The sequence below is a fragment of the Mirounga angustirostris genome, unplaced genomic scaffold, assembly GCF_029215605.1.
Source record: "Mirounga angustirostris isolate CCGP_5_RB_7025 unplaced genomic scaffold, mMirAng1.0.hap1 SCAF_14, whole genome shotgun sequence".
NCBI lineage: Eukaryota > Metazoa > Chordata > Mammalia > Carnivora > Phocidae > Mirounga > Mirounga angustirostris.
The window spans coordinates 56,323,767-56,336,113 of record NW_026991722.1 but is presented as its reverse complement, the minus strand read 5'-3'; the positions used below and the strand labels follow the sequence as shown (position 1 = coordinate 56,336,113).

At 39.4% G+C, this 12,347-nt stretch overlaps 1 protein-coding gene across 1 annotated transcript in view; it reads left to right on the top strand.

Moving 5' to 3' along the window:
* LAMA1 (laminin subunit alpha 1) overlaps positions 1 to 12,347 on the top strand; it is a 164,226-nt gene that overhangs the window by 24,715 nt on the left and 127,164 nt on the right. Inside the window, exons 2-3 of the mRNA XM_064578796.1 lie at positions 4,971 to 5,141; positions 5,335 to 5,447. Coding sequence (XP_064434866.1) covers positions 4,971 to 5,141; positions 5,335 to 5,447 — 284 coding nt within the window. The remainder of the gene's footprint in view (positions 1 to 4,970; positions 5,142 to 5,334; positions 5,448 to 12,347) is intronic.

Genomic DNA, 12,347 nt, shown 5'->3' with positions numbered 1-12,347 from the left:
GATGTTTAGTTGGGTAAATGGGTGGTTAGGGAAGTGAGAGGTGGGTAAATGGAGAACAAAATAGATTTGAATGTTTTTTAAAAATCACAAATCTCTTAATTCAGAAATCCGGGCCCTTCTCTGCACACCCATTTACCAAATCCAGCTGAGCTCCTCCGTTCTCAAGCTTGCATGCCATTTTGAGATGAGCCACCAAGGATGTGCAGTAAGGGATATGGAGCCTAGCTGCCTTGTTAAAAAGTATTTTTAATATCTCCTTTGCCCAAGCTCCCTGGGTGTTTCACTTTTCTTGACCCATGTTAGACTTCGGCTAAGTCTGGAACATCCTCCGTGGCTCCCTAATTTTAACTACATTAGTTGGTTGCAATTGATAGATCTGTGGCCTCATTTCTACAAAGAGCACACCCAGCATCGTCAGGACTTGACATGCCAACATATGTATTTAACTATTGACGTGGAAGGGTATGATGTATGACTGTGTAATATTTCTAATAAATATATTTTGTTTTGGTCTGACTGTGAAAAAAAAATTTTTTTTTCCAAATTTCTCCATGATTGAATAAGTGACTTTGATTCTTTTTCAAAATAAATCCTCCTGACAGCAGAAGCCACTTTGATTATTCAACCCTATAGAGTAGTCATCATTTTTAAAAACTCTATTCAGGGGAATAAAATGATCTGAAAATATTGCCACAGATCCCTTAGCTAAGAATTGCAAATCATTTTCTTTTCAGAATATCACATTGATTTTGAGTATGGATTAGTATAACATTATATACTAACATTTTATAAAACGCAAAATTTTTTTTTCCCCCAAAACAGAAAAAAAAACCAAAAAAACAAAAAACCTCATTAGAAGAACTCATGCTTTTCTTACACACAAATGCATTATGGCTCTTGACCATTGACCCCGAATCATTTGAGAAATATTAATGAAAAAGTTGTTGCAATTGGCTTTAGGGCTAGTCCACATTTTAGATACTCCAGTTTTAAGGCAGCAAAAATATTTTCTGCTGAGAAAAAAAAAATATCTAGAGCCCTCTAAAAATGAATTCTTGAACAATCTGGAAGTCTCTCGGATGAAAACTTTGGGAATTATGTGTAGTAGCATTGTGGGCTGCCAGCTTTGTGGCAGTTTTTCATCTCATATTAAGAAGGGAATTTCCAGTAGATTAACATGGTCCTGAAACGCATTTAAGAAGGCCAAATGTACTCAGGCTGTGAAGAAAGGGGATTAAAAAAAAAACTACTGGTGAATGAGAAGGAATTTATTTCATGCTCAATGGAGTTTGGCCTCATGAAGTCTTTAGCTACTGGCTAAATACGCGCCTGGAGAAATGATTCCATTGTGGGTCCTGAGTGAGGGAAAAACACAGATTAGTATTACAGTTATCACTGACTTCAGTAAATAATATCTCTCAACAAAAGTGTATAGTCTGATTTACTAAGCGCACGGCCAGGCAGTGGGAAAACTGTGCCACATATGTATCCTGATGGAGCCCTCATTCTGCCTTTGATTTTTATGCATAAAATCAAAGTTTGTTCTTGCTGGGTTCTTGATCCTGATTCTTTCTTACCCTTTGATTTCCTATCCCTCCTTCAACTTGAAGCTCCCTTTATTGAAATATTTCAGGGGTCTTTGAAATGATTCAGCAACCTGAGGGGCTTTTTTTAAAAAAAATTATTTTTAACACATGCTTTTTTTCTGGTGTGCCTTTCTACCTTTCTTTCATCTTCTAACAGATATGGTCCATATGCAACAGGGAATTGTGATTATTCTATAACTGTGAAGTGAGAGTAAATGTATTATGTAAGGAAGAATGTTTAGTGAATAGTTTTTTTCAAACACTGGCTTATCTGAGAAGAAAGATTCGGTTTTAGTGAAAGACAGCCAGGATATTTTTATGACATTAGCTATTTAAAGGTTTTCCTACTCAGCCATGCTAATGAAGGAATTTATTTTTCTTTTTATTAAAAGTATATTTAAGATACCAGCAAGGTAAGGAAATATAGAAGTTCTTTAAAGCCTATCTAGTACAAAGATCTACCTGATGCTGATTACTATAATTGAGATATTATTCAACCAAATTATGTTAGGTTTATGTTGAGTTTTGAGCTTCTTTTTCTCAGTGACTCAGGGTAGAGACTTCTGAGTACAGAGAGCAGGCGCCTTCACCACTCCCAGTTGCCCCCAGTAACTCAAGACCACCAAGGTTCTCCAGAGTGGGAAGGACCCCTGGGCAGGAAGCGGGGAGTTGCCTTGATGGGGAGCAACTGCAGGGGGAGAGTAAAGGAGAAGTGGGAACATTTGTTAGGTTACCATGTAAAGTATTTGTTGAAAGAGAAATGCTTTGCTAAATCAATTCCCGTGACCTTGGTTTCTTTTTCTTGCTTGACTAATCTGTGCAAAGGGAATGGAAAGAGTTGGTTGTACTAAAATTTAAATACATACATGTGCTATAGAGCCAGAAAAACATCATTTTAGCTATAGGGATAAAACACCAAAGTTTAAACCCATACTGTATTTTAAATGATTGGCTCATAAGACACATTCGAACCAGGTTACTAGAATAGTGTGATCCCAAAAGATGGAGAAAATTAGTATTTACCTCAGTACCAAACAGAATAAATATCAGCTCCTCCTGCCATCTAAGTACCACTCCCAAGAATTACATGTCACTTTAGGAACTCGACTGGTATAGAAAATATAAGTGTCTAACTACTGATTGATAAAAATAACCCTTTAGGGAAATATATAATTACACATAATGATTCATCTCTCTCTTCATAAAGCCTTTTTAATTAAAAAAGAAGTCCCTTTAAAGGAATATGATAAAAATAACCAACTTTAAGTTCAAAGTGAAAATATATATAATATATTAAATATTGTATATGATGTTAAGTGTGCTGTGTTTCACAGTTAGGAATAATGCTCTAGAACACAAATATTCAATAACTATTTTCTATTGAGAGGCTAAGGGTCATTCTCCTAGGATAGAACACTACTAATAGGTGGTTCTGTTTTATGTGGAAAGTGTTTGGAGAACTACCTAAAATGTTGTTTTTTAAATAGATACATAGGAAGTTTTTTTAAATGCAGTAAAATAACATTACACAAATAATCATTTTTATTTTGTAATTTCAATTACTAAATATTTGTAATAGAAAAGATCATTGAAAACATTAAACAGTACCTAAAAAATAAAAATTGACATGAATTCCTTCTATATTACTAAGATTACATTGTGCTTTTTCAGATTTCACTGGAAAAGAAATATTGCAGAGATACTATTGACTCTATGTTCTTTATAAAGAAAAGATTATCTTCTGTGATCTTAGAAGATCAAATTCGAGTCAATTAGAGAAACCCCACTTAGCTAAGACCCCCCCGCCTTTCAATGCTCTCTCTCAGTCCACAATGTCCATTTAGGTAGAATCCTTCTCCAGTGTCATGTACACCATCATTTCTAGATTTTATGGAACCATCACAGCTATTATCTTCTTTTACCAAGATAAAGCCAAGTTATAAAGAACCTAAAGGAGTTATGCTTCTCACAGTCATCCAAAAATTGTTTTCTGAATAGTTTGGACCAGTTGCTTAAAGATAAAAATCACTCGAGGCAAAAAGGAATGTACAAAGGCAAAGATTAATACTGAATTGAAGAGAATTTTGAAACCTAGATTATTGTGTTCTAAAGTTTTATTCACCAACAAAAACAGACAGTAAAGAAAGAGGAGAGGGAGGAAAAAAATCCTAGATAATTATAGGAAAGACCTTGTGAGTCCTAGCAGGAGCGACTGGAACAAAGCAAGCAGAGAATGGATGCCTTTCTTTTAAGTGAAAGGTGTTTGAATTTCATTGGCAGATACATGCATTGGATCATTTGAAACTTGTCTTAAAACCTATGTTCCCAACATTTTTTTTTATTTTAAAGATTTTTATTTATTTATTTGAGAGAGAGAGAGAGCATGAGTGGGGTGAGGAGCAGAAGGAGAGGGAGAGGGCGCCTGGGTGGCTCAGTTGGTTAAGCGACTGCCTTCGGCTCAGGTCATGATCCTGGAGTCCCAGGATCGAGTCCCGCATCGGGCTCCTTGCTCAGCAGGGAGACTGCTTCTTCCTCTGACCCTCCTCCCTCTCATGCTCTCTGTCTCTCATTCTCTCTCTCTCAAATAAATAAATAAAATCTTTAAAAAAAAAAAAAAAAAAAAAAAAAAAAGAAGGAGAGGGAGAAACAGGCTCCCCACTGAGCAGGGAGCCCGATGCGGAGCTCGATCCCAGGACCCTGAGATCATGACCTGAGCCGAAGTCAGACCTTAACCAGCTGAGCCACCCAGGCGCCACCCACAACATTTTATTATGAAGATTTTTCAATCAGAAAAGCGGAAAGAATTGTACAATGAACATCTCTCCTCCTGACCCTACAATGAACATTTTATTCTTCCTCTATCACCTATGTATCCATGTTCCATCGCTATCCATCAAACTGGCTTATTTTTTGATGCATTTCAAAGTGAGTTTAGACATCAGTGTGCTTTGCTTCTAAACTTTTAAGCATTTATGTGAGTATTTATTTATAATTCTTTTTTGTTTTCGAGTTAAGATGCACATACAGTGAAATACTCAAATCTACCCAAATTGTAGACTTGTGCCTTCTATGATTTTTCATAACAGCACATCAGTGTAATCCAAACCTTCATCGAGCCATAGAATGTAACATCACCCCAAAAAGTCCCCTTGTGTCCCCTCACAGGCAATCCCCACCCCCTGAAACCATTGTTCTGAGTATTTCCTGGTAGATGGGTTTTGCTTGTCCTAGAGTTTTATAGACATGAAACCCCTATATGAGCTGCTTCTGTGTAAGACGCCCTTCACTCGGCGCACAGACTTAAAAATCTTTTTGATTCACCTGCAAAGGGAGATTCTCTTGATTCCAAGTGGCTGAGCTGATCTGGTGAATCCTGACTTTCAGGGCTGTTTCCTGCCATCCTCAATCTTGCCAGCAACGCACACATCAGCACCAATGCAACCTGTGGGGAGCAAGGGCCCGAGATGTCCTGCAAGCTTGTGGAGCACGTGCCTGGTCGCCCCGTGCGCAACGCCCAGTGCCGGATCTGTGATGCCAACAGCGCCAACCCCAAAGGCAAGTGTCGCTCCCATTCCAAAGGACCCTTGCGAATTGATACTTCTTGAAATGAGGACTAAAGACTTCTGTTAGGAGTCATGAAGTTTGTGTTCACCTTCCCTGCTCTTCATTGCCATCAGCCTTGCAATTGGGAAGTCAAAAACTCGAAACCAAGAGCTAAGAGAAATCCATGTATGTTTTCTTTTCACAGAACGCCATCCAATATCAAATGCAATCGATGGGACCAATAACTGGTGGCAAAGTCCCAGTATTCAAAACGGGAGAGAATATCACTGGGTCACAATCACTCTGGACCTAAGACAGGTAGGTCAGGCCAGAACCATTGAAGAATGTCTCTGGGTTGCTGAACTGTACACTCTTGTGATGACCTTCAGGAAAGTCTGGCTTGTTTCTAAACATGTTTCCATTCTGTTCAGACTGTTTTTCCACCAGGTGAATTCAAGTGATGCACAGAAGTAGTCCATGGTATCAGTACTTGTCACATTTATCATTCCCAGGTATCTGTGAGGAGTGACATTGTTTGCATGTGGTTTGATGTTCTGGGAAGCTGTCAGCAGAGCATGCTCAGCGGTTCAGGATTCTCTGTCAGGCTGTGTGTCACATGTCATCAGATACCCCAGGGGAGGGGGGCCACACACGAAATTCCTTTTGAGGTTATTGTCTTGCTGTTATCACTGTACAAAGTTATTGCAGAAGGGTTGTATGTAGGTAATAAGGCTAGGAAATAAAGGGATAACATCAAGCCTGTTGGCCATGCTTCTGCCCTGTCGTGGCGTCTGTGAGGCCGAGAATAAAGCTGGAATGTTCCAGTACTTCTGTGAGCAAGCCTTCAGTAGCAGCTGGCAAAGGCAAGGTATAATTGGCTCCAGCCATACCGGTATCTTCTTGCTTTGCCTCCAGATCACATAGGAGAATGGAGAAAAATATGATCTGGGTCCCCGTGGTCCCAATACTTCTGGGAAAGGGAAGTAAAAGGGAAGAAATCTGAGTGGATGGAATGAAAAGAGAGGTGGCAGGTATTTGGGAGTTATTGTCAACATTTCTCATTTGAGTTCTCCAGAAAAGCCATTGCATGACCTTCTTATTTATTTCCATTCAATTTCTCTTACATTCGAACTCATCAATATCATGCTAAATATAAGCTTAAAGAGACAAATAGTTGAAATATGCCCTGTAGGATTGAAATAGGAATTGTGGAAATTTAATGGCAAATAATTAAAATTCTTTGGATAGGTGATAGTTTTAAAAATGTGAAGGATTTGGGGGCACCTGGGTGGCTCAGTCGTTAAGCGTCTGCCTTCAGCTCAGGTCATGATCCCAGGGTCCTGGGATCGAGCCCCACTTCGGGCTCCCTGCTCCGCGGGAAGCCTGCTTCTCTCTCTCTCCCACTCCCCCTGCTTGTGTTCCCTCTCTCGCTGTGTCTCTCTCTGTCAAATAAATAAATAAAATATTAAAAAAAAAAATGTGAAGGATTTTCAGTAGAAGAAAGAGCAATACTGTGTATATTCACATAAAAGAAACTTTGGATCTCTAATAATAACAGTAAACCAGGTAGCAGAATGCGAAGCTCAGGAGATTTTTCCCCATGTTTAGGTTCATAGTATTTATTTAAGTAAAATAACATTTTTCAATGTTTTCAGCCATATGTCTTGACATAATAGGTCATATCTTCATATTTTTAAATCTCCCTAAAGAAAAAGAGAAAAGGGGGCGCCTGGGTGGCTCAGTTGTTGAGCGTCTGCCTTCGGCTCGGGTCGTGATCCCAGGATCCTGGGATCAAGCCCCGCATTGGGCTCCCTGCTCAGTGGGAGGCCTGCTTCTCCTTCTCCCACTCCCCCTGCTTGTGTTCCCTCTCTCACTGTGTCTCTCTCTGTCAAATAAATAAATAAAATCTTTTAAAAAAAAAAAAAGAAAGAGAAAAGAGCCCCCCTTTTGGCCTGGCCTTTGTTTTTATTTCAATGGTAAGAATGTGTCTGCTGGAGATTTTGGTTTTCCCATCACTTTTTCTATTTATTTTCTTTTTTTAAGGGAAAAAAATATAGCCATTTTCACTATCAGGAATGTGATACTATATGAGTTTAGAGCCAAACTACCAGCTGGACATTTTCCATATAGATTTCAGATTCATGTTAGGCTACCATTTATCTTGCAGTGTGTCACGTTTGACTTCACTCTGAAGGGAAAGAACTCTTTTGCTTTAGGGTGAGTTGAGCCAGCTTGAGGAGTTCCAGGGGCATGTCAGTTTTAGGTCTTTAAGGCATATTTCAAAAGTAGGCATGTAATGCATAGTTAAAGACCTCTAGCATTTTTAGATATGCTTCCAAATTAAGATAATATAAACGAATTTGTAGTCCGAAATGTCTTTACTTTTTATATGGTGTAAAATCTTTGTCATGCTTTCAGTTTCTAAAAAAAGTGTATTATGCTTATATCTGAGCAAATCTCTCAGATTTGTTTATTTATTGAGCCTTTCTAATATGGACATTTTTTAATATGTAGAAAGCAAATTCCAGTGGGCATGCATATACCCACCCCCGAGATTCAGAGATTGTTAAGCATTTTGCAATGTTGGTTTCATCCTCCCAAAGTTCCCAGGTGAATGGCAGTCATTGTGATATTGTACCAATACAGTATGTTTTGTATCTTCAAAAAATAGAGATTTGTCCTGAATAGGTACCATGCCATTAGCAGCCCCGACAAAATTAGCAGCAATTTCCTAATAACTATTTCACCATCTGTATCGAATTTTCCCAGTTTATCCACCAATGTCTTGTGTAGCTTTTTTTCTTTTTTAAACCAGGATCCATAAAAACCTGATCATTAGACTTCTTAAATCTCTTCTAATTTGAATTGCTCTCTACTTTAAGAATACTGACTTTTTAAATAGACTAGGCCACTTGTCTTATAGAATATCCCATGATCTAGATTTGTTGGATTGTTTCACTGTGGTCTTGTTAACATGTTCTTTTATGCACTCTATTTCCTATAACCTAAACTCAGCTCTAAAGACTTCGTTCAATTCCAGTTAAATAATTTTGGCCAGAACACATGATCTGCAATCCTGGCTACTTCTGTTGCTCCCAAGGCTGGTTGTCCCACTAGTAAGGAGGCTAATCCATTAGGTATTGACGGTCAATCTCTCCCTTGTAAAGTTATCTCGCCTTTCCCCCCACATTTCACCCTTGTTTCCTGGGTCTTATCGACACTCAGATCTAGAGCTTGGCTACACATTCTGATGACTTCTTTCCCTTGTCAGAATCTGTGTGTTTCCCTGTCAAGCCAGCCATTATCCAGCTCCTCGTTAATTTCTAGATAATACACTCCCTGAGAGCAGGGACCCCAGCTGTATTCTTCTTCTTCCTCCTCTTCTTCTCTTTCACTTTCCTTGCCAGTTAACATTCACTGGAGCTTGCCTTATTCACTCTTGCACACCCAGGCCTTGGCAGAGTTGAGGCTCTGACTGAATCCATGCTTTGTTCCTAAACATTCCCCTCCGCTTTTTTGTTCACATTCTGATTAAAAGATGATAGTCAGCAAACAAGCCTTTTGACTGCTTTGTTTCACTTCAGTAAAAATGTAAATTCTATAGTATGGATTTCTAAAGTATAATTGTAGACAGACCTTAGTATCGTCAGGAGTCATAACAACGTCATATTGTTTTTTTTTTTTTTAAGATTTTATTTATTTATTCATGAGAGACAGAGAGAGAGACAGAGGCAGAGGGAGAAGCAGGCTCCCCGCAGAGCAGGGAGCCCGATGCGGGACCCGATCCCAGGACCCTGGGATCATGACCTGAGCCAAAGGCAGACGCTTAACCGACTGAGCCACCCAGGCGTCCCCAACGTCATATTGTAAATGTGTTCATGTAACTTAATAAATATGTCAGCTCCTGAGGTTTTACGACCAAATTACCAGCTTCATTCTGTGTTGGCAAAAGCTAAAGATTTCAATCCCTCTCTTGATTCTCTAGTTGATGACCCTGCTGAAATTCTGCCATTTGTAGCCTCTGTGTTTCGTGTTTGGTTACTTGAAAGATAAATTAAAGAAATGAGAAAAAGTGGTGTTATCAGAAAGTCCACAAATGTTGTCTAGTTTGCAGAAGGTTTTAGCAGCGCAGTGTTTGCTTTAGTAACACATTACCAGGGGGACGATTAGATTCATTTTTTACTTCTTTAAAATAATGCCTGCTATTCATTCTGGCATTGATTCACAAAATTTTTGAATTTATGTTATTAGATATTTAGCAATATCTCACTTTAAAAAATATTGCATGGGAATTAAATGAGTGTGGTATTTTTGTTTTAAGAAAAATAAGAATTAAGAGTCATCCTAACACTTGTAACGCTAACACGTTACGTGGGTAGTCCACGTAACAAACTGCTGCTCACTGTCCCATGAGCTAGAAGCTTGCTGTGCAGCTGGGCGTGAGTGAGGGATCTTTCGTGACAACTTAAAATTTTAAAGAAATCATTCTGAGTGAGGGATAGCATGCACATTTGATGGATCTTGACTTTAGTGATTGTCACCATTCTTTTAGTCCCTGCTAATTATCTGAAAATGTACTCCTTATGATAGAGGCTCTCAATCGATTGAGGCACAGGACTTTCAAAGTTAAGACACCAGGCAGAATCTTTAATCATTAGGGAAATTTGAAAATCAAAACCACAGGGCGATACCACTTCACACCCATTAACATGGCTATTACTAAAACAAAAACAAAAACAAAAGCAAAACAGCAAATAACAAGGTTCGTAAGGGTATGGAGAAATTGAAATCATTGTGCCTCACTGGTGGGAACGTAAAATGGTACAGTCCTGTGGAAAGCAGTATGGTGGTTCCTCAAGAAGTTAAACCGAGAGTTTCCACATGATCCAGCAATGCCACTTCTAGCTATATATCCCCCAAAGGAACCAAAAGCAGGAATTCAAGGAGATCTCTGCACACCCATGTTCAGAGCAGCATTATTCACAGTAGCCAAAAGATGGAAGCAACCCGTGTCTGCTAATAGTGAATGGATAGAGTGCCTCGGTGGCTCAGTTGGTTAAGCGACTGTCTTCGGCTCCGGTCATGATCCTGGAGTCCCAGAATCGAGTCCCGCATAGGGCTCCCTGCTCGGCAGAGAGTCTGCTTCTCCCTCTGACACTCCCCCCTCTCATGCTCTCTCTCTCATACTATCTGTCAAATAAATAAAATCTTTAAAAAAAAATAGTGAATGGATAAACGAAGGATGGTACATAAATAGAATGGAAGATAATCCTGCCTTCAAAAGAAAGCAAATTCTGACACCTGTAACAACACGGACGAACCTTGAAAACATGCTACTTGAAATAAACCAAACACAGAATGACAAATACTGCATGATTCCACTTACATGAAGTACCTAGAATAGTCCTGTCTAAAGAGACAGAAAGTAGAATGTTGGTTGCCAGGGCTGAGGGGAGGAGGGAACGAGGAGTTCATGCTTAGTGGGGGCAGAGCTTCAGTTTGGGAAGATGAAAAAGTTCTTGAGGCAGATGGTGGTGATGCTTGCACAACAGTGTGAATGGACTTAATGCCACTGAACTGCACACTTAGAATGGCGAAAATGGTCATTTTTGATGTTTATGTACATTTTACCACAATTTTTAAAAGTTGGCTATTGTGACATACATGCTGTTTTATATCAGCCCAGATCCATCCACTCAGGAAAACAGAAGCCACACCAATTATTTAGAGGGATGGATCTAGCACGAGGAACAGGTTAAATGGTGGTGGAGAACAGGGGAAGGGAGTACCAAGAGAACTCAGGTGGAACACCTGGGTGGCTCAGTTGGTTAAACATCTGCTTTTGGCTCAGGTCATGATCCCAGGGTCCTGGGATGGAGTCAGGCATCGGGCCCGTTGCTCAGCAGGGAGCCTGCTTCTCCCTCTCCCTCTGCTGCTCCCTCTGCTTGTGCTCTTTCACTCTCTCTCTCTCTGACAAAAAAAAAAAAAAAAAATCTTTTAAGAAAAAGAGAACTCAGGGATGCTGACACTGAAGGGGAACCTCGGGACGTGCTGGGTTATTTGCACCCGGAGGCTTGGAGGAGGCTGCCTCATCTCCCTGCCTCCCTCCTCCAGCCTTCCAGCCTCCTGCTAGTGCCTCCACTCAAAGCCCCACAAAGCAGAGTATAGAAAGGTAGGTTTGCAGTTGCTCCTCAACAAGCACAAATACTTTCTCAGTAGGTGATCCCTTTGTCAGTGTGACCATGTAAACACAGAGACGTGCCCTTGAAATCCTGGAACAGAATTATCTTATACCGCGGTTGGCCAGATCCTGAATATGCTTATAGTAAGCTTTTAGATCAACTTTGGAATGAAGATGCAAAATTTAGAATTTTCAAGTTGAAACCATGGCCTGCCTTCTGATAACATCGACAGACTAGGTGTGTCCTTAGATCTCGACCGAGAGACCATCTAGGGTGACACCTTGGTGCTGTGACTTTAAGAAGTACAGTGGTAGAGGAAAAGGGGAGGCAGTTCTGTTTATTTATGTATGTATTTATTGTTACTTTTTTATTGTGTGGCATGGTGGAGATATATAAAATGTAGTTGGGTGATATGCTTTCATAATTTATAAAGTAGAAGGCCATAGCATTAAGAATGAAGGATGTTCCTAGTCAAGCCCCTGACAAATTCCACACACTAAATAAATGTGAACTCCCTATCCTTCTGTCATATTTATGTCATATATCCACAAATGACTTTGAAGTCCCAAAGATCTTTAGATATCACCAAGGGAAACTTTAACCAAGACCTTGATATAATCTAATTGGAGTTAGCTAGTAAGATTAGGTTAAGGGATGCAATTAAGTAGATGTTGAAAAATAAATTCATAAGTCAATAATTCTATTTTTTTTTTCTGGCTAGGAAAGTAATATGGGCTCATGGTAGAAAAATTAGAAGGATCAGGTAAATGTAAAGAGGTGGCAAAACTTACAATCACTTCACTCCGAAGCAACCATGAAATTATGAGCATATTGCTTTTAGACTTTTGTATGCATTTCTGTGTATTTAATAATGCTGCAATAATGCTATCATATATTACATATTTATTATGGGTGTTACATCATCAAATCCTCATACGCTATGAGTTTGGTCCTATTATTATCTCCTTTTGACAAATGACAAAACCGAGACTCAGGGAATTCAGGTAACTCGCTCAAGGGTAGGACTCCCTGAGGA